Source organism: Symphodus melops (assembly GCF_947650265.1).
Source record: "Symphodus melops genome assembly, chromosome: 9".
Lineage (NCBI taxonomy): Eukaryota > Metazoa > Chordata > Actinopteri > Labriformes > Labridae > Symphodus > Symphodus melops.
This window is the reverse complement of record NC_136699.1, coordinates 4,964,776-4,990,063: the sequence shown is the minus strand read 5'-3', so window position 1 is coordinate 4,990,063 and position 25,288 is coordinate 4,964,776. Positions and strand designations below refer to the sequence as shown.

The window sequence follows — 25,288 nt, the reverse complement described above, 5'->3', positions numbered from 1 at the left end:
TGTGTTATAGAACAGAGTCAGCAGGCCTGCTCGACCTGAAGACAGTGCCAAGGAGATTTCAGACTGGTGGCAAAACAGTCTCATGATGATATAATAATCTGTTCTGGATTAATGAATGCTCGGCTGCACTGCTGCCATGACCCACATTGTACATGTGTGAGGAGATGCTACGCTATATCCTGATGTGTGCTGATATGTTTTCCAACGAGTCGATTATCTGTTGTTAAAATTGATCTTATTTTAAGGTTAATTAATGCTCCAATTGACTCCATCAGTTGAAGACCAGGTACAGGAATCCATTAATCACTTCATATGTTAAACAATTGGATCCACATTAGGCATCAATAAACTTTATAGTAAAGTTCTCACATGCAGTGGAACATTATTTGATTATAACGACAGAGATCATGATGGTATATATTTCATGACTACTTTGTTCTGGCAGATTTTTTTGAGTTTCTAACATATTAAAAGGATGAGAATTTATTCAAAATAAGTCTCTGCTGGTTCTTATTGCATCATGTCTTCAATGCAGACAAGGTGATGAGTGGGTTTGGACGATTTGCAGTGGTTGGAGAGTGAAGTAAAAAGAGAGAGTAATCCAGTTAGCTACTCAACAGGGCTTCCAACGAGCTGAAACAAATGAACACATTTCTGCAAGGCAACAGAATATCTTAACTTTGGCACTTACCAAACTGACAGCTGCTCAGATTATTCAGAGGAGATGATGGAAACACTTTAAAGGATTTATCTTGGTGTGAGGCTTCTGTGCTGTGCTGCAGTCTGCGGAGGTTTTGGCATGACATGTTATGCAGGGAGATAAATGTACCATTTAGATCCACTCCAATCTGTAGGTTTAAGACTTTGTTTTATTTTGTAAACTGTTTTTAAGGGGACTTCCAATTGTTTTTTCTCAGGAGCCCCACTTTTATATAATGCGTGTCTTAATGGCCTGAGAGGAACAAATGCTTTTGGAATGGCTATTGTACGTTGTCCCATCTGCTTTTTTTTTTTTTTAAGATTTATTTTTTTTTGGCGTTTTTATGCCTTTATTATAGAGGGAGGAAAGTGGATAGAGTCGGAAAGGGGGAGAGAGTGGGGAGAGACATGCGGGAGATGGGCCACAGGCCGGACGCGAACCCGGGCCGCCCGCGCGCGAGGACTGAGCCTCAATACATGGGATCGCGCGCACTGCCGCTGCGCCACCGGCGACCCCGTCCCATCTGCTTTTTAAAAATGTCATTATTTGTTTATTCTGAACACAAAAATCTTCTGGCAATGTGACACGTGTGTGTATTTAAATGTGGTACCCAGTTGGACAGGACCCTTTTTGCGTGCCTTTTGCAAGTTCTCCTCTTGCATGCGTACGTTCTGTCCGGGTACTCCAGCTTCCTCCCACAGTTTGAAGACGTGCTCATTAGGTTAATTGGTGACTCTCAATTGCCCGTGGCTGTAAGTGTAAGTGTGAATGTATGTGTGTTTCTACATGTCAGCCCTGTGATTGACAGAGTCCAGGGTTTACCCCGCCTCTTGCCCTATGACAGCAGGGATCAGCTCGAGCTCTCCCGTGACCTAAAACAGGAACGGATGGATGTTTTGTGTTGCACCAGGATTTCCAAATACTGAAAAGAATGTTCTTGTCCTCTGACCTCCAGGAAAAAGGAAAAGAAGATTTTCTCTGAATCGAGATGGACTTAACAGACGTTGCCATAGATTTAGCATACCATGCTTCGACTTGCCTTTTTTTTAAAGCTGATGTACAACTTGTGTAACCCTCTTTGATAAAAGAGTCTTTAAAAACGGAAAGCTTAAAGTGAGTTAGTAAGACCGGCTTTGATGTGCATGCTTGAGTTGAGCATGTACCAAGTGTAGTTTGTTTCTATGCAAAGCTTGCCGTTTAATATGAATCCATATTTTATAAATCTTAATGCATGTGCAGGGGATGATTGTGCAGCTGTATTTGTACTTGTGTGTGAATGTATAGTATTTGAGATGACCAGCATAGATCTGTACCCGCCTGTATTAATGTGACACAGGATTAAGACAGTCTCCTTTGTTCTGAGAGTACTTTATGTATCCATGCTGAGAATTAATCATCCTGACAGGGTCATATATAAACCTTGTGCATGAAGATTATTCATAGAGACACTCTTGTATGTCACTGGGCTAAAGTAGTCTGTACAGCTGACCTTCAACCTTTTTGTGGTTTATTTTAGATGTAACCGTAATAACATATGGATATGTTAGGAAGGATGACCATGTGAAGGCGGCAATATTGAAGAATAAAGTGTTTGTTAGTTTTTCTTTAGAAACCCAATCTAATCCATGTTAAAATACTATAAACTAGATTAACCTTTTAAAGAAACAAAGTCATTCATTTTTTTAACCATTGATGTATGAGCATCAAAGAGGAATTTGCACCGTCTTCTTGGCCTGAATGAAATCTAAAGTTTTGCTGGGGCTCCATGACGTGTTGGCAGAGTGCTAAAAATAACGTTTCATCATTTCAGCAATGTTTTGCGCATCTTAAAGGAGTAATATATATATCTCTAACAACGAGTTTTAAATCCCCCTGCCCGCCCCCCAGCGCTGCATCGGTTCTTGAAACCTTTCTGTGTTCTCACCTCTCTCCAGTTTCTGGTCATGGAGCTATTTAGAAAATTGGCTTTTTAGGTCGGGTTAAATCAGTTATGTCTGCTCACCAGCTCGCTTGTCTGCTTCCATTAGTGCAACACCTGTTTGTTGGCCGTTTGCCTGGCAAACCGAGGGGTAAAGGGCAAAACGGCTGTGTGGAGGTGCCTGAAAACCACCTCCCTTCTCTGATTAAAACAAACAAAACCAAACAAAAAAAAAGCACTCTGCAGCAGAATCTAAAGTTAGGAGGAGGACATAGTGGCTGCTGCGTTGTTGACAGAAAGGTTAGCACTTTAACATAGCATGTTCCCTTAATGCTTGAATTTAGTGCATGTATTGGACCTTTACACTTTACAGACTGTGTCCAAATAAAGTGTATTTGATTAGTAATGTTAACTTAAGTCGTTTTGGTAAGGCTACTTCGAACAATACAAACTGTAGAAACTATTTTTTGTGTTTTCTTACAACTGAAAAATATCACCGCAATGTTCTCTAAAAAGCTAAATCAATCACACAAATCACAACACAATCCTGGAGAGACTGGTCTCTATATGACAAGTTAATTGGTTGATATCTCAACATATAGTAACAGACCTCACTCTGAAGGCATGTTGGCAGTCTGTAAATACTTCAGAATAAGTAATCCATAAACACAGCTGACTCCAAATATGTCAATCCAGTGTGTGTGTGTGTGTGTGTGTGTGTGTGTGTGTGTGTGTGTGTGCGTGTGTGTGTGTTTGGCATTTAGAGCATATGCCATCTGTTGAATCGTAATCCATGAACTGTGATGTAATTGAAGTCAGTGTCTATGTGATTGCATGATTTTGGTCTCATGAATCTGTGTGAGAGAGAGACAGAGACATAATGAATATTGTGTAAGAAGATTACAAACTACATGTCACAAAACTGAGCCCAATCCACATTACAATAGCGGCTACAGAGAAATAATGAAATAACAATTACATTCATAGAGGGGTGAATTTGTTGGTGTATTTGTTGCTTATTTCACCACATAAAAAAAGATTATTAATGCTGCTTAACACACATGTTCTCCTATTGTGTAAGGCGCTGAGCTCTGTCTGCAGTGCTGCAGATAAACTGCAGATAAATTTTTGTTCATTTTATCTGCATGTTGGATTTATGCAGCAGTGTCTCAGCTTTAAATGTCAACATGATGAACCTGGTAGTGACAGCTGCCTTTATGGCTGAAGCCAAGAGGTTTTTGTTATTCAGGGGATAAGTCTGTAGGTCATGAACCTCCATGGTCTGTTCCTGAACCTCTCTGTCTGACCGACCTTCACTTTTGATTCTCTCCCTTCATGGAAATGTAGCATTAACTCCAAAGTTGAGTCTTGTTTTTATCACTGTTTTGATCACCGCTCTGTGAACTTTAAAGGCAGAACGTGTGACATTGTACACATACATAGAGCAGAAATCCAGTTTATCCTCTGTAAATATCTCTCTGAGTCATGATTGTCCAAAATGACTGGAGCGCTTGTGTCCTGCTGTCAGGTTTACATGGACGAGATGGCCGGCTCATCCCCTTACATATCAAAGCTGTTTAACTGAGAGACTGGAGAAGAATAACATACTGTACTCACTGCACAGCTGAATGTCACTTCAGCGTTTTGAGATAATTGTCATTTTGTTTTAATTAAATTTGAATCTGCAAGCAAATTAAAGAGCGCTTCTAATAGCCTGCTGGAATATCAATGCCGCTTATGACAAGATCAATTTTGTCCGCTACTTGTGCTTAGTGCTTTATTATTGTGCGTTCTATTTGATAACTGCTTTGGTGCAAACACAAGAGGAGAGGGGTTGGAGAGTTGTCGCTGTAGGATAGTGGAGGATTCAGGGTGGTGGAGACGTCACCAAACAGAAGTTTGTTTTGGTTTCATGCTGCTGCTCAAGGGCGACACCTACTGAATCAAAACGTCCATCCTTCCTTTAAGTTACTGTCATTTACATGACTTGTACTTGTTATCATGTCATTGGATTACAGCAGGGATTCATTCCAGTTTGAGAATGTGTTTAAACATCATTAGTCTGCATTTACTTATCAGTTATTCATGTGGTTGGATTAGCACTTTTATTATGATTGTGTTTTTACTTTGTGATTGGGTTTTAATCAACATTGCTCCAACTGTAAATCCAAGCTGACTGCCCTTTAAAAACTGATGCAGCAAACACAGCCGGACAATTAACTATGGCCTTCAAATGTCAAACTAATTTTATGTTAATGCAATCTACCACGTATCTGCATCTGCATGAATAGTTTTATATTTGTCGTTGAAAGTTCAGTCTATGATCATAAAAATTACAATGTTAACTATTAATTGTGATCTTTTGTCCACAGGGACTCCCTGCATTTATGGTTACATGAATGTCAGCGCTGCAGGCCAGATGCCGGTGATGGAGGAGCTTGTCAGTGAGAGGTGAGCATTCATCAACTTTAGTGTCAAATAATCAGAGTGTTTTTGATCCACAACTTCCTGATCATGGTCCTAGGTGTTATTATTACCACCTCTGACACAACAGCTACATGATTTTGTATGCATACACAAACTGCATTTATCTTCAAAGACACTTTATCTGCAATAAAAGCAGGCTCTGCTGCTGTATTATGTAACCAAAAATTCTCAAATGTCAGCAGGTTATAAAAGAATCGACTAACCTGGTGCCTTCTTCAAGGGCATTCGCATCTTAACTTAATGGTTCTTCTGAGGAAACAATAGACTGTGTGGGTTTTCTCCTGTGCTGCTCACCGGCTGTTGCTCCCCTTTGGGCCTGTTGGTTTGATTTGAGTCATTAGATTGCGAGCTCTTACTGGCTAATGGTCTCCTTTAGCCTGAGGGTGATGCAGAGATCTGAATTTTTTTTCAGATCCTCGCAATAGGAACACATTTTTAATAATATACTTTGAGCATCAGACTGATGAGACAGAAAAAGTACCCTCCCATGAATAGAGGGAGGAAAGTCAAAAGTTCAGTACTTTAACAACTTAAAGATTTGCGAATAGAACGTGTTCGAATCTATCCGAATTGTACAACAGCGTAAAAAATAATCCCAAATCTTGGTCCAAATAGAGTTGATTTGAACATTTGAAATGGCCGAAGTCAGCACGAACGACTTCTTCACAATAACTGTATCTCAACCACAAAACACTTACTGATAAAAACATTCATAAGAACAATTACATTTATTACAGTGGATATTTCCTCATATTCCTCATTTTTTGTTGTTTTTCTTAAAGTAATTCAGGGTTCATTGTTGAAGCCTATTTTAAAAGCTAATACAGAAAGACTTTTCTTCATGCGCTTGTGGTAGACTTTGAATTAGACGTGACGCGATCTCTGTATCTATCACATTTTAATTCAAATTTTTTAATGTCTTCATTTCGTAGATTTGTCTAAGCTCAGATTACTTTACTTCTTCAAAACTGATTTTATTTTGAAAGCAAATAAGGAAGTTGTGGCAGACCACAGGTTACAACAGATCAATCAAAACAATAACAGAAGATTGTGTTGAGGATGACAATGAATAATGGGAGTGATTCTGCTACCCCAGTATCAGTTTAGATGAATGTAATCAATCAATCAATCTTCATTGTAAACATTCTTGTCGTGCATGTAGATATTATAAATCTTCTTGTTTGTTTGAGCTTTTTCTTTCTCTCCACCAAGCTTTAAAGAGAAGCGCAAAAAACAGTTTTAATATGTTGCTATAACTAAAATGAGCAGTTGATGTTGTTGTTATCAGAGGAAGCGAGAAGGCTGCGTAGGTTTGGTGGAGAATTATATTTACAGGATTAAGTGGGAGGCCTAATGTCTTCAAGAGTGTAATGAAAGCTTGTTTATGAGCTGGTGTGGTTACACTATATGACCTAGTTTTGTGTTGTGGTGTTCTGAACGGATCCCTCCCTCTCTGATGACCGTAACATGGAGCCTCCAGCAGCTGTGAACAGATGTGTAAGGCTTCAGGAGTTTGATGTACGACAGAGTCAGATGACATGTCCGCCAACGCAGCGCCCTACATAAGAACTGTACCCCCGCGTGTCACATGTGTTTAGTGTGGTCACATACGCGTTTGTGTGTTTGTTCTGTCGATGACACATATGAAGACTAGGTGGTAGGCAGGTGACACAGAGGCAGGCGTACACACAGCCATTACTGTTGTTTAGGGAGATCATTTGTAACGCCGTATTAGCATCATTAGCCCAGTTTTTTTACTGTCAACACACTTTTCTTTATTAGTGGAGACATTATCTGATTTTGCTGCCGCCTTACAAGGAGAAACAACATATATGTTATAAAATACATGTTGAACTAAATGTTCAGGCACTGTAACCGCATAATAAATTCTTACCAATTTCGTACACTGTAAGTAGAATCAGTTTGTGTCTCCACTGTAAGGTGGGGGTTTCTATATCTGTGTTGAATGAATGAGGGGGACATTATCAAACAGACTTGTGGATCATCTTAGATTTATTCATCCATGGTCAAATAACATAATAACATAACAAACAATGGCTCAGACATGCTTCATGACCAAATATAACTCTGCTGCTACTGTAATATGATCTCTTACACACCTATGTAGTACATCTTCACAAACCTAAAAGAATTACTCTCGCATAGTGGACACAATTAAAAGATGACGTACTATCATACACTTTTCCAGCCTCTGTTTCGTGTGCCAAATGTGGGCAATATTTTATTAATATCCCTGATGACATTTTATAATGAGCTTCTGCATCTAGCTACCAAAGTATTAACATGATTGCCAAGTCTCTGAATTGGACTAGCAGAGTCCTCTAGGAATAAGGGAAACATAACTAATCAAATGGCCTGTTTATAAAGCTGAGGCAGTCACTTTGTAAAACTAAGTCCAGTGTGAAAGTGGTGCGATGGTTCTCCAGTCAGGTCACACAGATTTTATGTAACATTGTTGTATGGTGAATGCACAGATGGTTTGAAGTCATTATCATATGATCATGATTATCAAAGCCCATCTGTTTAATTGGAACCTTTCATTTCCAAAAGTATTACATCACAGCTACGACAGATTACTGCATGTTTGCCTTTTGTTCATCAGCATTAATAATCAAGTCATCCTTGTACTGTATCTGTTCATTACCATGATCAGGTTTATTTTTTCTACTACTTACCAAAACCAGTGTTAGACGATGCATATGATGCAAAAAGAACATTGTGTTCATTTTTTATCGGTAAAACTTTTGATAATTTAATTACTGCATGCATTTTCAATGCATCATCATTGTTACATTTTTACCGTTTTAATGCAGATGTAGAAGAACCTGTCTTTCCACTTATACTCTTTTATGCAGCAGCAGCTGTATCTAAAATGGATCTTTCTTCAGTTTGAACACCCTCAGATTCTATTTCGTTCACCTAGCGGTGCAGATTGAATTATAATCAGATGTGTTTGGAGCAAAGTATTCTGGGAATGTTCCTGGGGGAAAAAATGACAATCAGAGTCATAAACTTTCTTTCAGTCATAATCTTTCTTTCTTGATTTCATCCCGAAAAATTGTTATCAAATCACAATCTTTTATGCATATTTAGACATGTCATTATTGTTTCTGTGTATACACCTATGATTGTTGTGAACTTTAAGTGGTACACAAGTAAAACAGTAATTTCATCGATCAGTGTAGCTAGCTTTGAAAACAACACATGATTGAAGGAGGTTTTGATGTGCACAGAGAACAAAGGGAGAGCTAAATGTGGAAAATAGCTTGAGTAGTCTGATTGGCAGCGACAAATGTCAAACATGCAATTTTTTTTCCTAAACTTTTAGACATTTTCTATTATTTCCACTTTTTGATTGAATTTTTTTTTTGCGACATTTGCATGTTTCAGAAGCAAGAGCCATCATGCGAGAAGACCCTGCAACTGTGAAAGAAACGTGTCCTATACAGAGACTCAATCGCCCACAATTGGCAATTTTAAACCAAAAGCTGATATTTCACCTGTCAAACACATCCTGCAGTGAAATAGCTCATATACAGTATGAAGGTTTTCATTTGACCACCGAGTGGAATCATCCCGGAACAGGCCGCCGTGTTTGAGCCATATGTCAATATGAAGCATTCAGTCAGAGATCAAATAGCAGACAGCATCTCTCTCTGTCTCTCTCCTCCTCCCTTTCGCTCTGCTGCTCTCCCTCCCCCTCTCAGCACTTCAGGTGTCCTGTGACAGATCCTGTTTTCTGGATGATTTCCTTCAACAGGGAAGTTCGGCCTCCATGGCAGCATGAAGCCAAACACAGAGATAAAGAGCGGCAGGTCGTCCCTGACCGCTCGTGTTGCTACAGTACATTTGTCAATTGTTTACTCATTCATTCTTTTGTTTGCTCATTTGTTTAGCTTATTCAGTCCTAATCTTTATCTGTGTATCCTTTCATGAATGAAGCATGACAGTGATGAGGGATGTAAACTGTTTTCTCTAGGTGAAGATAGATAGTGAAGAACATTTCATAGCTTTCACGTGACGTCAAATATAGTTTGGAAGCGTCTACCTGGAGGGACAGAAAGAATTCTAAGGACTGCACGCTATGGAGACCTCTTCTGTCTCAGATGCCATCTATGTGTTGAACCAGCTTTCTTTTTCCTTATTTAAATGAAAGAGAGTTGAAACATACCAATAACAGGACATATCTTTTATTTAACTTTTTTGATATACCCTGAAAACGAAGTGATTCTGTGCTATAAGGAGAAAAAAAAGTGTGTTTTTTTCTTTTAAATCCATTCAAAGTCTTGAGAAGGTGACAAGCTTTTGGAACCCAGTGCAGTAAATACTGAAGCCTCCGTAGATGCTAAAAAAGCAAATCAAGCCAACAAGAACAAGATGAATCATGTTAACATAGTTAATTGTATTCCACAGGAAACAGCAGCACTAAAAGTGTCTTCACTGTTGTATGTTTGACTGTTACAAGACAAAAGGAAGAGAGCTTTCTGTCAACATCAGCAAAGAGAGGTACTTCATTGGCCCCAGAAGTTGCCTATATCAACACAGATTCCCTCATAGGAGCTTAAAAGTGTTCTTAATACTTCAAAAAAAAGTGTTGGGATGCTTGTTTATGTCAGTTAGATGCATCCCATGAATAGAGACAGTCCTCATCACACAGGTTGTTTGTTTGCTTTTCGATCCTGAAAACGGTTTGATGCATGTCATCCGCTACTTTCTCTCAACACATGTCCTGTCTACATCTATCAATCAAATAACGGCAAAAAATCCCCCAAGATATATAGGCTACTCCTGGAGTTAAAGATCTCTTTCATGCTGTAAAACGATGGGCAAGAAGCATTTTTTGGCTTCTGTATTGTATGTGTCGGGGTTTATTCCGACCTGCAAAATCACACAATGGAATAAGATTCATGGAGCCATTTATTATCTGTCACCTGAAGCAGCCTGTAAATAATTCTCACACATTGATTCTGCGCTGCAGTGTTCACAACAGCTCCGGGCACAATCTTTGAGTCTGTTATAGTTTTTCTATCCCTCCATTCAAGACCTTTTTATGCTGTTTGGTGTGTTGCAGCGTGCAGACTTCGCCCACACAGCACAACGTCTTTTCTACATCCCAGACAAAATATTTAGTTCGGTAGCTTCTTACATAATCTCAAAAAGGAATCCTCCATTCATAGAAAAAAACACATTGACAGAGAAGCTGAACATGCACACTCATAATCTGAGATGTAGGAGAGAAAGATGCAGGGTCATGTCTGTATCAAAACATGCTAAAGATGCTTTCAAATCTTCTATCAATGAATTTTGACATCTGCCAAGGCTCTTATTCTGTCAGTCTTCCAAAAGGACAGGAGTCGGCAAGTAATGCCTGACAAGGTGATTGATCCCACCTGTCAGAGATACCACTCCCCTATATACCTGCATGGCAGCTCAGCCTTCAGAGCCTCCCTCAGCTCTTTGATCGTCGACTATTAGAAAAAAACAAACAAACAAAAAAACATTCTGACAAGGTCCTCAATCAGACTGTTCCTTATGGATGTCATAAAAAAAGAAAAGAAAAAAAAAATCAGTGTGGGTGCAGCGTTAAGAAAGCATAGATTCCGGAGGTCACAAAGTATCATGTTTGTGCTTTTCAAACAAAATTTTTGATTTCCTGTACATCAACTAAAGCTAGAGGTAATAAATAAAAACAACACTTTAAACTACCTGACAACTAACTAACAGCCTCTTGATGACCCTGATGAAGGCCACAAGCCAAAATGTCTCAACCTAATGTTAATATAGTAAATCTTTGTATTACAAGTATTAATTGAGCGTTTGACCTCTTCAAGCCTTTCGCACTAAATGCACCTTGTGGTAAAGTTTTACAAGAAAATTCCATTCAACCAGCTAACAGCAGACGGGAAAAGTTGAAGACTAAATTAAAAAGCATTTCAGGGTTGTGACGCATTTTTAAAGTAGAAGGAATGTCTTGTGCTCCAGCTACTCCACAGATGGAGGTCTGTGCTCTCAGAGAAGGATCTCAGATGATTTAATAACGATTCAGTAGACTTTACCACATGTGTCCAAAGAAAATACTGGAGCACACGTATCACTTAAGGCAATATACAGTATTAAGGTGCAAAAGACAAACTGATCTTTTAAAATAAACTGAATATGTTCAACCTTTCTTATTTCCCACTTTCATCCCTCACCAAGCTCAAGACTCTCAAACCATTTGTCACTTGACAAACTGAATATACATCATGCAGCAATATTACAGCACAGAATCGGGATAAATGAAGCAAGGTACTTTACCTTGCCTGCTTCCTGTTTTGGATGCTGAGTAGATTCCCTTTCAATCTTTCAATGATTTTTTTTTTTTTTTTTTTAGCATTGAGGCAGAAAGAATAAAAAGGGTTTGATTCTTCTCCAGCCATGCGTTGAATAAATTATGTCACATTTCATCTTGAGCTGAACAATTAGCTAATTAGTGCTGACAAGCAGCGCTGAGCTAAAGTCTGTCCAGTGTGTTCACACAGCGCTGTCCTCTTTGATACACACAGTGTTTGTGATCTCAATGTCATGCACAGGCAGGCTGTGAAACACAAACACAAAGGCATTACAGTAAAATCTGACAGCATTAGCAAGCTCTCGGATCTCTGTACAAACGCATACAAACATTCACATAGAGGTGGGGAAGTGCATTTTAATGAAGTGAAGGGAAACAAGGGGAAACATTGCTGTTTACTTTATATTCTTGTGTTATATTTCAGTGTCTCCCAGGGTTAAATCCACAGCTCTCCTTCATAGAGATGCATAGACACAAAGATAATTAACTCTTTGAAGAATTAACCCAGGCACTCTCACCTGAATCCGAAGAGAAATGCAGAGTAACTGCATTAAAGGCGGTGTGTATCTCTGCAGGATCCATCCATAATACCAAGCCCAGCCCGTTTTCAGTCCAAGCTGGTCAGAATGGCAGCTTGATGAGTGTCTGACTTGTTTCTGGATGAAGCGTAATCTTTGGATGTGTTCTTGAAGTCGTGTGCTGTCGTTCAAGGATAGGAAATTCAGCCTGGCGTGGTGGTGGGCAGCATTGGATGTATCAAACAACATGTGACTTTCCAGTATTGATGCTTTTTCTTGCACTTTGTTCATTGCAGTTTGTTCATGTTGTTCTGGTTTTAGAGGAGCTGAGATTCATGGATTATTTTTCTTAAAATGCTCCCCACAGATCAGAAAATAAGCACGCTGATCAGAGACTGATCATTATCAGGTAGCTGCGACATGTTAAATCCCATCAGTCACCTGCAGAGAGATGGTAAAGTCCTAAGGGGCAGATGTGTTGAATGTTAATGAGGTGTGTGTTAAAGATAAGCAGGAGCAGCATGGAAACTCCACCGCTGGAACCTGTAAGCTGTCAAAACAAGTTGAATATTTTATTAAAAATCACACAGCTGCTTCTCGACATTGTCCTGCAGCAGTGTAAACTAAAAGTATTTTACACTGTTCTCATTCTGTTTAAAAGCCTATACACAAAATATAAGTGGGTGTGATGTGTCCTGTAAATATTCCATTCAGAAAACGGACACCTGCTCTTCAATAACAGGAACTGTGATGAAACTTTAGACTGGCGCCTTCGTTTATTTAAAACCAGCTCCTCATCGATCATATGAGGCTGCTCAATGGATCCTTTAATCAACTGCATTTCTTCAGTCATCCATCTTCTGCAGAAATCTTGTTTAAAAACACTTTTTCTTTCAGCTCTTATTTCCATGTTACGTTTTGATGCTTCACTTGTCTTGAGGGCGGCTGTGGCTCAGTGGTGGAGTCGGTCTCTCAACCAGAAAGGCGAAGGTTATATCTTTGCTTTAAAGTTACTTAACACTGTGCACTGTGTGTTGTGAAATATTAGGATGAACAGTCAGGAAACAACCTTGTGCATGTGGGAATAATTTCATTAAAAAATGTACATCAGAATCTTTCAACACTGACCTAAGTCATTTCATAAATACAAACTTTCAGATTTGGTGCAGGTAGAAAATACTGTATATTAATTTTTGTGTTTATAGCAAAGGTCTCCAGAGGACTCACAATAATTTTTCTCAAAGTTAAATTCTCATGGCCTTTCTCTGAAAGCACTTTGCAACAGAACGTGTCAGTTCAATAAACTGACAAATGTAAAAGGCACATTTCATCTCCTCTTTTGGGAAAAGAGCCGCCCGGTTATTGACCCCAAATTAACGCTCATTTTCTAAAATCTATTTAACATTGGCTGCAGGGAGGAATAGAAAATAGGTTGGCTGTCCTTCAACTACAGGACCAGCTTGTAAGTATCTGCTTAAGTGTCCTAAAGAAAGAAACTGCGGTCTTATACAGTCTCAAAGTGCCCTGCTTTGTTTCTGACACCTTACTCCGAATACATTAACCCGAGCTGCTAAAGCACGAATATTACTTTGCAAGAGGCGTCCTGAGAAGGATTTGTGTGAGATGACTCGGAAGAGATTAGTGAATTATTATGTAATATTTGATGGGTTTTCTGTATGTCAGAATTGAATTCTTATTGTTGGGAATGATCAGAAAATGAACATGAATATAAAGTGTATATTACTTTTACAGTATGCAGCATACTCATCTTACTTTAGAGTTACTGCAGAGCTGTCACATCGGTGCAAGAGATGGCCACCTGTAACAGCCAATAAATGAGCTGAAAACAACCCAAATGGCTCATGAAGGTCGAGTGATGAAGAGTTTTGTTGGGATGAAATGTGTGTTTACAATTCTTTGGGCCCACATAAACATTATTCAAACAGCAGGCAGGGATTATAGATTGAATGGAACTCCAATTTGGGATTTCACTTCATGGCAGGATTTAAATAAAGAATACAAGTTTATGCTAATGTTAAAGTTATTTTGATTATTTTATGTGCAGTTATTCATGAATTGGGAATAATTGCAGAGCCTCATTAGGAAGTCCATTAGAGCGATTGAAGCCAACAGAATAAAAATGTAATGAGGAAGACTGAAATGGGAAAGTCAGCCTCACCAAACACACACACACACACACACACACACACATGCTTACGCACGCGCACACACACAACCAGATAGTTATCCCCTTTTCATGCGTACATTAAAACATCTCACACACCATGTTTGTGTCTCCTTTTACACAGATGAAAAACGGTGTCTCTCTTGATCTTGACACATTAATAATCAAACATTCAGCTCTGAATGAGGACGGCTGCTTATGTCAGTTTACCAGTTAGTTCTCCTCACGACTCACAGCGAGGCTCTGAGCTAGCAGAGTGGCATTTTGGTCTGGCATACAAATCCCAGGTTTGTTTCTCGCCTACATCTGTTTGGCTTTTTTGGTGACTTGCTGTCAGCTCGGCTGGCGCTGAGTGGGAGCAGCAGTGAGGTGTGTGTTTTTCTGTGTGTGTGTGTGTGTGTATGAGGGGGAAGGGGATTGTGACAGAGGGAATATGGCTGTAAAAAGCTGCTCTGCTGCCATGTTTGTTCTGCTATGACCAGATCAAGATGCAGGGTGCAAAGTGCAGGCATATCCTGTTTTTGTTTTTATGTTTCTACCAAGTGACACATAAAGTGCAAGTGTGTTTCTCTGTACTGATAAGAAATCCGTATTTGGTCATGACTGTGGTTTAATAACACTGCTTATTAGGGAGTACTTTGATTATGATGCAAGACAAAGTTTATAGTTTTTTTTTTTTTTTTTTTTTGCAATAATTATGCTAAATTTGTCCATCTCACATCTTTAGTGTTGTATTTTCTTTTTTGAGTGAAGATGATTCAAATCAGTAACAATAACACTAAATTCAAGTTTTGAGCAGTGCTGAACTGGACCCCACATGAATGCACGTGGGGGCTTGTTGCAGCAGCGTGCACCTTTGAGCTATTTTACCAAAGTCGTGTGCAAGAACAAATCTGATATGTAGATTTTAGTCACTAGTGATTTGTGTCATGAGCTTCATGTCAATGGAGAAAATGTAATAGCCCATATGTGTAAGTTTCCACAAAAGATGGCAGCCTATATTTATTTATGTGAATAATCTCACTCCTTCAAAACTGGTGTCCAACCAAGCAGTGAAAGTACAAAGAAGTGCAGTTCCTTGGGTGTCCACTTAACTTGGCTTATCGGACTAATAGCAGGATGCATTAGTGGAGTTTGTCATGGAGACCACCTCTGATTGGCTTAAAAAATTAGCTTCAGAATCCCATGGATATATATGTATATAGTTTACAGTGCAACGTGATGCTCAAGTTGAATCAGCTCTGACCCGTTCTTGCTGTCTCCAACTTATTTGAGGGCTACATCAAAGGAAAGAAGCGGCATCAAATACATCTGATGTATCACATTTCACTGACCCATTTCAATGTTGAGTGTGTTTTGTTCTTTTTTAAAAGCTTGGCTCATGTTCAAATGGTTCAAACATATCCTGCTGCTAAGACGTGATCCTAAACATCACAGAGATTTGGATTGCAGCAACAATCAAAGATAAAGCTATGCCTGGGTCAAAAAGCGAAAATATACCATTCACGATGAGAAAACAACTGCATGTTTATCACTTGTTTAACTCAACTTTTCTGGTGTTTACTGATATACACTTTAACATTTTTATTCAGACAAAGTCCATGTAAGGCTAAAGTGTTCCTTTGAATGTAAATCAGGCTTCTGAGCATTTTTAATAATTTAAGAAAAAGCTGATTTGATGATACCAATTGTACAAGCAGTGATAGTCACATGTTATAAATGAGTCATGTTTTGCAAGGCAGCCAAATAAAAACAAACGACATCTTGAATGAATCATCACACAGAGATAATAAATGGAACTGTTCAAGGAGGTGTGAGGGAGGCTTTCATTTGAGCTACACAATCCAATTTGAAACACCATTACAGATTAGTTCACTACTTCAGATGAGACTATTTAATTTACAGAGATGTTTATGAATGTGCATTTGATCTAACAGCAGGAGAAACACGACGACATAAATCAACGTGACATAAAAACACACACACTGGCTCGCTCATACCTGTCTGCAGTCAGGGACTACACAGTAAAAGTTTACAGATGAACCTTTCACCTGCTCCATGAATCTGATCAGACGTCACATGTACTGCAGCTTCTTTCCTGTGCCGTATCCTGCATTAAATTTAAGACTTTTTTTCATCCAAACAACAGATTATCAATGACCTAAAAAAGCAAAAACGACCTCAAGAAAAAAAAAATGTTTCAAAGCTTATTTACAGCAGAGATTAATAAAGACCTTCATAAGTGCTTGATGTAAAACAGTGGGTATTTCTGTGTGTATTTTGCTCACGCTCCATGTCGGTTCTGCAGATCTCTGCAGAAGTCCAGCTGTTTTTTTTTTTAATGCAATACAATTAAAATCATGCAGCGAATTAATTAAGGATTAAACTCCAAGACTCCTTTTTGCATTGGTGTGTGTGTGTGTGTGTGTGTGTGTGTGTGTGTGTGTGTGTGTGTGTGTGTGTGTGTGTGTGTGTGTGTGTGTGTGTGTGTGTGTGTGTGTGTGTGTGTGTGTGTGTGTGTGTGTGTGTGTGTGTGTGTGTGTGTGTGTGTGTGTGTGTGTGTGTGTGTGTGTGTGTGTGTGGCGTGAATGTGTGAAATGTTATTTTTTCCCTCTGACACTGAACATTTCACACTTGAACAAAGACCGCAGGTAAGGAGGGGCAGCCGGAGTGAATCTGAATCAAAGTGGCATTTTGAAGAATATTGAAGTCCTTGAAAAGCAATTAAATGTGTTTTTTAAATTGTGTTTTACAACTAAGGGTTGTGTTATTAACCACCCAGGGACATTTGACTGAAACTAATGTAAGATAAAGTGTAAAATATGAAACTGTGTTGTTAGACGTTCACAGTCAGTTTTGGCAGAAAGTCTGAGCGGTGTAGAAGGAAGGAAAATTTGAACACAAGTTTGACATTAATACTTTTCTGCCTAAAGTGAAATTTGAGGGCCTGTCTGTGCAAATATAATGACAGAGAGTGATGAATTAATGTGGGTCATTAAAACCAAGGGGAGGTCTGGACAAAGTGAGCAGATACCCTCCACTTCCTTTTCTCTGTTTCAGCTCTGTATTCATCTCATGTTGCTGTGTATCTTACACTGTTTTATCAGTGTCAAGATTATATTATATTGGCATGTATGAAACTCCATTATTTTGCATTTGTGTTTTTAAAGGGTAAGGGTACTTCACTTGAAGTTTTAATAGAAACCTGATTTTATTTTTGAAAACAATAACAAACCTCTGATAGATTGAAAGTTACACAATTAAAGGGCACATATCATCCTCCCCTTCAACCAGTCTGAACAAGTCTCAGAGCTCCCCAAAACACGCCTGTGAAGTGTCTTAGTCTAAATCCACTCTGATCCTGTATTCAATGGTGCCTATACACGCCTCTATTGCAGCCCTGCTCAGAACAGTCTGTTTCTATGTCTGTAGCTTTAAATTGCAAAGCTGTGTCTGACCACTCCCAAAATCTGGAAGTGGATTGGGCTTGCGATTTCTTGCTCCATGCTTGTTCATGGTGAGAAGTCCGACTCAGAGGGCAGAACAAACACCTAGCTGTGGGGGTGTCCCCCACCTGGGGGAGGGGTTACTGCCCTTTGTGATGTCACACATAATGCAGTGTTACAAATAAATAAAACTGACATCCACTGAGGAGCTGCTGTATTAATTTTGTCAGTATTTGTTGAAGAGAAAGTTTAAAGACTCTACAGATAAGAGAAAATGGGGAAACGGTAAGCAAGTCACAATATGAAGACAGTCAAAGGTGTTCTTTATCTTTTTGGATGACATCATTTGTATTGCCATCCGCAGGTATGACAATTTTTGCCTTGTGCAAAAGAAGAACATCCAAGTATCTGGTGTTTGTCTGTATACTTTTTGCCTGGACAAAATCATTGCATAAAGACACAACACTTTAGTAATGGTGCCTTTGTGTTGTTTTGGTGTGTCGTGGGCGATAACATCTTGACTGAGGAAGTTACTATTCCGACATTTAACTCAAGGTGATTTAACATCCAAAAGCAGCCTCACAGAGTAATTATCACGGCTGTGGACTTTCTAACGCTTGTTTATTTCATGTCATTCGACACAATTTCCCCTGCGACTTTGACTCAGTGGGACTGTTTTCTGCAACAAATTTGGCAAAGCATGTACAATGAACACGTGTGGTTTCTCGTACTAAGCAGACACTTCTGACTCATGAAGTGCCGCCAGTTGGTTTGAAATTGAGCTGCCTCGACAAGATGCTCATGCAACTTGTATTTGGATTTTGATAAAATGATGGTTGTCATGCAAAGATTAGTGAATCATGACTTTCAAAGTTGGCAGTTATTTACCAGGTGAAGCCTCTGTCTGTGTAATTACCTATGGGTAAAAATGAGAATTGGGTGGTGTGTTGGATCAAGCAGTCAATCTTGGCTCGCCATGTGAAACCAATTTCCAGATTTCCCCAGTTGCATTAGACGTAAAGCCAACATCAGGATGAGGCCAATAAATGATTGATGACTGGAGTGGAAACTGAACTGCCAGGGGAAGCTGATGTTATGCAATTAAATGAGCTTGAGCTCATAGTTGGAGGCCTGTAGCTTGTTTCTTTAACTTAAGGACGTGTGTTCATGTGTGTTTTTGTACGTGTCAGAGGCAGGCAGGATCACACTTTGTGCCTCTGGGAAATTGTTATGAAGACAATTAGAGTGAAATGCAGCTCTTCTTGCTCCCAATCAACGCAAATAGTCTTTGATGCCTCGTGCTGCTCTGACACTAATTTGAATCCGTATCATAAGCAGAATTTCAGACGATTCAGGTAAAACAAGTAATTAACTTCTTTAGGACAGTGACTAGCGTATATTTGTTTTTACCTGCTCTGAAATCCCAGACGGCAAGCTAGAGTTGAAGGGTGGGACATGGTGTAGAGGGGGAGCCTGAGCCTCATTATTTCGTATTTAAAGTTACATTAAGTCATCTGTGGCCTTTGCTGACCTCTTTGAGCGAGCAGTATTTATAGAAGTCACAGCATGGCCTTCTCCACTAGTTGTGTCAATTACCGTTGTTTTCACAGCTTCAATGAATACAGGGGTTATTTAGAGATCAATTGAATGGATAGGATTAGATCCGGGGATAAGGTTTTATTACATCATAATGTGAGATGTTAAACCCAGGTTTTCTCATTTGCTTTTTTTTTTTAGCTTTAAACAGGCTTTTGGGGTGATGAAGGTTGTTCTTACATTAAACCCCAGCTGAGCAATTGACTCCAAGATAATTATCACACAGATTTGCTTTCACTTCTTACCTACAATTTGATGTGATTAAGTAATCATATTAAAACCTTACATTAAAGTGGAGCTCAATGCATAAGTTTACTATACCAGTTTCCCAGGGTTTTGCTTGAAGTACAGTAAAATCCAGAATGTGACCCACACAGTTAAATAACACTTTGACTAATTTGAAGGCATCTCTGAGGGGAAAAAATGTTTCTGTGCTGTTGTGTAGCTCTTTTGCTAATCTGTTTTCGCCACATGCATTTTTTTCAATCCTGCTAACTGCTGGTACAGTATTTGTTCTCAGCCTACAGTAGTACTTATAGTTGTGAAATCCCGCTGGCCTTTTTTTAACTCTTTTCAGTCTTAAATTTGAGGCATTTCTTACTGCAGGTAGCCTGTTTGTTTGCTCCAGGCTGCATTTCTGTCCGTTTAACAGCTTATCCAGCATTACACTTAATATAGTTTAAAAAAATTAATAAATAGATAAATAAATAAAATTAAGTTTGGGAGACAGACCAACATGCTTCTGTTTTTATGACCTGCCTCCCCAAAACAAGTGGTGAGGTCAAGTAAGCATAATCCATCGTCAGTCTGGACAAGATAAAGACACATGTTCAATTTTTACCTGAACTTCTACACTGTTATTTTTTAATTTCTCATTTTCCTCACTGCTCAAAAGTATTTTGACCGTCCAAAAAAAATATTACAGTTTGACTTTCCCTTTAAAACTTTGCATCAGTTGTGCTTTGGCCATGTGAATGTTGAATGCTAAAAAGTACACATTAAGTAAACTGTATGTATTTTCAGCCTTACCCAGATTAACCTCACCAGCTGCATGTCCTAGACTTTAGTGACTCTCATCACAGGACGAAAGTCACACTGACATACACACATGACTCGGAGGTCAGTTTCTATTCCAAACGCTCTCCTGTGCTTTCAGTGTCAGAACAGTTAGTGGACATTTAGCGTCCTCACCCTGCTACACTATTGGACACACATCATTAATCATCTCGTACGGGAAGACAGGGTTGTCACATTAAGTTTATCTCAGGGGTTTTGATGGCCTGAATGTGCTCAGCTATTAAAATCTGTCAGTACATGACTCAATCAGGAAACAGAAACTTTGCATTTTTTCAGCAGAGATAATACAACTACAAACCACAAAACAATGTTGTAATTCCACAACTTTGTTAGAACAGTTGTTTCAGACCAAGCAACCTAATTGGACTTTTCAATCTGTTTAGTCCTCCAGACTGCCAGGTTCTGATCGGTCCTGTGGCTCCTTTCCTTCATGTCATTCCCACATATCCAAGCGCTAATTAAATCTTTAAAAAAAAAACCTTCATTGCATGAAGCCTGGATGTAGGCCTGATTAAAACTTTATTATATGATTTCCCCCGAGAACTACAATGACAGTGGAATTTCCTGGTTACATCAGGTGAACATTGACAGTTCAACTTTTACTAATACAGTAGCGGTTCATAACACAGCTGATGTGCATTTTGCCCAGAGTTTAGAATACTCTTTGACATGTTTAAAGTTCATGTGAACAAACTACTGATGCAGGAACATTATGCAAGTTTTCAGCTGAGTTTGATGTGTGTTTGTGTGTGAGTGATGATTGTTGGGAGCATCAAGAGAAAACCCAAAATAGAGCGAGTGAATGGGATCTGATTGATACGCAAATTAATCTGCATAAGGCTGCATGTTTAAGCAAGTTTGAGTAGTCTGAATCTATTATGTAACACTGTGCGTGTGTGTGTTCAGTGTGCGTCAGTGTTTGTGTGTACGTGTCTGATTGCAATTGTGGCATGTTGATGATTATGATTGCGTGTCTTGTTTTTCAGTTCATAGTGCGCAGGTGGTGTTATCTTTTTTTTTTAGGAGGTCTCTGCAGATTATTTTGTGGTCAAAGAGTTTCCCAAAATGCAACGCTATCTCTGGTAACAACATTGCATCTGCACAAGTTGTGTCAACATAGTTTTAGAAAAGAAAGTGATAAAGTTATGTTTTGTAAAGTTGATGGTTTGAAGTGATCTGACTGCTGCATGCACAGTTATACACTCCAGGACCTGACTGATCAGGTTTTTCTTGTGGGTAACAAACAAACTTCAGTTGTGGTCTGCAGGGACAATGAGGGAGTTACACAAACTTGACATTTACGTTGATAACAATCAGGTGCACAGAGCAGGATTCAATGGGTATCATTTAGCAAACAACGCTCTGCTTAAATGAATGCTCTTTGCAACCATAAAAACATCCTGTTAATGAATGCTGGTAAATGTCAGCTCAGGTCATCTGAGCTTTTTTTCCCCTATCATTTTGCCTTGGGATTGATTCTGGATTGATTATATATGTGAAACTATTGAACAAATTAGTTGATGGTGTAATAACTGTAACTCCTCTGTTTCTACCTGTGAAGACGTACAGAGGTGGGATCACTATGTGCCCCTAACAACGCCTCTGTGATGGAGGTGGGGGGAAAATCCAGTTATTAAAAAAATCAAGATTCTTCTCTTCAAAGATTTAAAATTGATTTATAACTTCCAAAAATCAATATATATGTATGTATCTCACAGATGACTCGAGTAGATCCTGAAGTTTCTTGATTCCATGAATCCAGAATTGTTTTGAATTAAAAATTGATTCTGAATCTAAATCTAATTGTGAGACACCCAAAGATTTCCAGGCCTACTCTACTACATTCAGATTTAAGGTGAAACTTTACAAGGGCGAAAATATTGCAGCTTTAAGCGGCAATCAGAATCGAGCTTTCGGCTCTGGTTCATGCTGGCCAAAAGCCCCTCATCAAATTTCATAAGAATTCTGCTGCAGTGTTTCTGTAATTCTGCTGAGGGAGAAATACTGCCTATAACATAACCACCTGTATGAGAAAAATAATGCTATGAAGCCAAAATACTTCTTCCAGTCTTTTCCAGTACAAATGACCATCAGAAACAAAGCTATTTGTTTCTTTCACACCAGACCAACTGTCTCTTACAGTGTTCATCACACTACTGGCTATAAAAGCCTGGTTTAAATTACATATCTTCAGCCTTTCACAAACACTCAAATGTTCTTTCCAGCTCTTTCTCCGCTTTCAAACCAGATTCTGTTTCACACTTTTGTTTCTGCTTCTCTCTTGTGTTACTTGACGCTTTAAACCTCATTTTCTGACTTGAGGTAAAGATAACAGAGTGTAATTGGAACAAAACTCCCGGTCAACCCTTCAGCTCTGTTCAGAAACTGAAACCTGTCATTCAGAGGTAAAACCTCAGCTGCAGCGGCTGCTTAAAGAGCTCTTGTGATTGAAAGAAAAATAAGCTCCTGGGACTGGAAAATATAACTCAGGTGTTAGAGCGAATCACAGAGCAACAGTTAACAAGCGGACACTTTCACTGAGACTAAAACAAAATGTCAGAAGTTGATTGGCTTTTTTATACATCTACAAAGGAGTTTAATTTCACTTTGGAAACTAAAAGTCCTTAAGTGATGTTTAATTTATTGATCCTGGAGCTGGGAGGAATTTTTGGTTGAACGTTTATTTGAAAAGATTACATTCAGGTGTGATGCTAAACGATTTACATGCTGGCATCCCCTGATGGTTTACTTTGAAGTCTATTTCAGAAAAATATGGATTTCCAAAATGTGAGATTTTCAGATGCATACGGTGTGCTGAAACTTTTACTGAAGTTATGAAGGTGTGAAATCAACATGACTAACTTAACTGTTCAGAATAAATTACCAAGGACCCTACTTAGCATGCTTGTGGGGATAATGCTAATTCCTACTCATTCCCACTAAATAAAAAATCTCATCAATAAAGCAGCTAACTCTAGTGCACTGATTTATCGTTCGTTGTGAGCATTTTCCAGCTGAGTGAACCACCTGTTTTCATAATTTAGTTTCACTCCCGAGCTTTCAGCCGTAATTATTCTCTCTCTTTTTGGCCACTGTTTCTCGTTGTCGGTTCCAGACAGCGGGGGGAAAATCTGTCATGACCGGGCGCTCTGTCCTGACACATTTTTCCCTGTTCTTGATGCTGAGAAGCAGCGTTTGATAAAACTTTGGACAGCACCCATTGCCTCTGGTGCCACTCGGCATAATAGCAGGCTTGTCTTTGCCTGCTGAGAGGGAACGTCAGTGTCCAGACAGCTATTGTTTGTAATTAGGGACTCCAACTGAGGCCTTCAGCACCAGCTTGAACTGTTTTTTGTAGGAGACAATGTAAAGTTGGAGGTCCTACTTGTTGATACCATGTTTATCCACAGACGGGGGTCTACTGACCCCGTGATTGGGTGAGCAGCAGGAGAGAAAACAGGCTTGATGACGGAATATAGAGAGAATGGGACAGTGTGAGATCAGGTCATGGGGGTTATGTCCTTTAGTACAGGAATTTTGAATTATTTTAAAGGGATGAATGGTTAATCGGAACTATGGCTATTTTGAAACAAGCTGTTTTGACTTGAATCCAGATTGAAATTGGTAAGAACAATGTTTTAAAGTGTGGAACCGCATGCACGCTGCTAACATTTACTATGTTTGTTTCTCCATATACACCTTTTTGTTATCAAATAAAGCATATAGGAAGTTTATCAATCTGGCAGCGAGATCAACATCATGAACTTTATGATGATTTTTTGGGGGCTCTATAGCCTTTTTTAGACTGGACAGATACAGAGAGACAGGAAATATAGCGGGAGAGAGAGTAAGGATGACATGCACCAAACAGCGTCAGAATCGAAAGTCAAACCTGTGACCAGTTCACCGATGGCTGTAACCTCTTTGCCCAAACTGTTCCAACTAAGGTAAACGTGTGACCCCAACACAGTGCACTTCCGTGGTTTATTGTTTTCAAACTATTCATAGCTCTTACACAGGGAACCCAAATTTGATTCCAATCAAAGTTTAGACATATTTACACATTATTTGACTATCTCCTAATATGTTTCCTAACCTTCCAGCCACATTATGCAAAAGGACAACAACAGGCGTTTAAATGCATGCCAACTGATACTTTGAAACAAGCAGCCATTAGAGGCAGACTGAAGGCCGGGGAGGCAGTGACGTTTTTATTTGGACACCGAAAGAAGAGATGAACTTTCTGCTACATTAACACTGACAGTAAGTCAACCAAGAAAACTCAAAACTATTGAATTTCAAGACGTCCTCAATGACTGCTCTTGGAAACCACTATATGTTTCTCTATCTACTTCATATGAGGAGGAATTTGTGTCACACTAGCTTCAGTTCTGACTTGCATTTTGCAGCTTTAAACTTGGATGCAATTGCACACATTTTCACCACCACCATAGTTTTTTTTTGTGTTTTTTTTTGTGAAAGCAGCTCTAACACCCTAAAGAGGGTCATGTCTGTGCAACCATCTAATCTCAGCTGACTTAATGGCTCGTGCAGAATGACTCGAGTGTGCTGGCGGACCTGTGATTTCTCACTCTGTCTCACAGGGTTAGCTCTCTGTCTGCAGCATTAACTCTTTCAGGAAGGCTGTGCAGACCACCGAGGCTCTGGGCTGCCAATCATCAGGGCTGGAAAAAAAGCCCCTTCTCTTTAGATCCAATCAGCAGCCCTTCAGCAGCTCATTCAGTGCTGACACCTGATACGGAGCCACTCAAAAGGCTAAAGGCATGCTACAGAATAGCTACAAAAGCACTGATATGGAGGCTATTCTGAGCCAGCATTTGTGATCTGTCTTTTTCTGTCACCTGACACAGTTGAGGAATTTTCTACACACATTTTTACATTTGTTTATTTCTGCATTTATGTGGCCATAATGTGAACAACTTCTCCAGAGATATATTTGAGCTCTTCAGCTAATGTCTGGAGGATGTTTTCCCCAGTTACTCCCCATC

The 25,288-nt window shown here is 39.3% G+C and overlaps 1 protein-coding gene across 2 annotated transcripts in view; it reads left to right on the top strand.

Moving 5' to 3' along the window:
• The window catches only part of htr4 (5-hydroxytryptamine receptor 4), a 134,776-nt gene that overhangs the window by 33,704 nt on the left and 75,784 nt on the right, over positions 1-25,288 (top strand). For both annotated transcript variants that reach the window (XM_079352347.1, XM_079352348.1), the window contains exon 2: positions 4,991-5,069. In XM_079352347.1, the coding sequence (XP_079208473.1) occupies positions 5,014-5,069 (56 nt within the window). In that variant the 5' untranslated portion in view covers positions 4,991-5,013. The remainder of the gene's footprint in view (positions 1-4,990; positions 5,070-25,288) is intronic.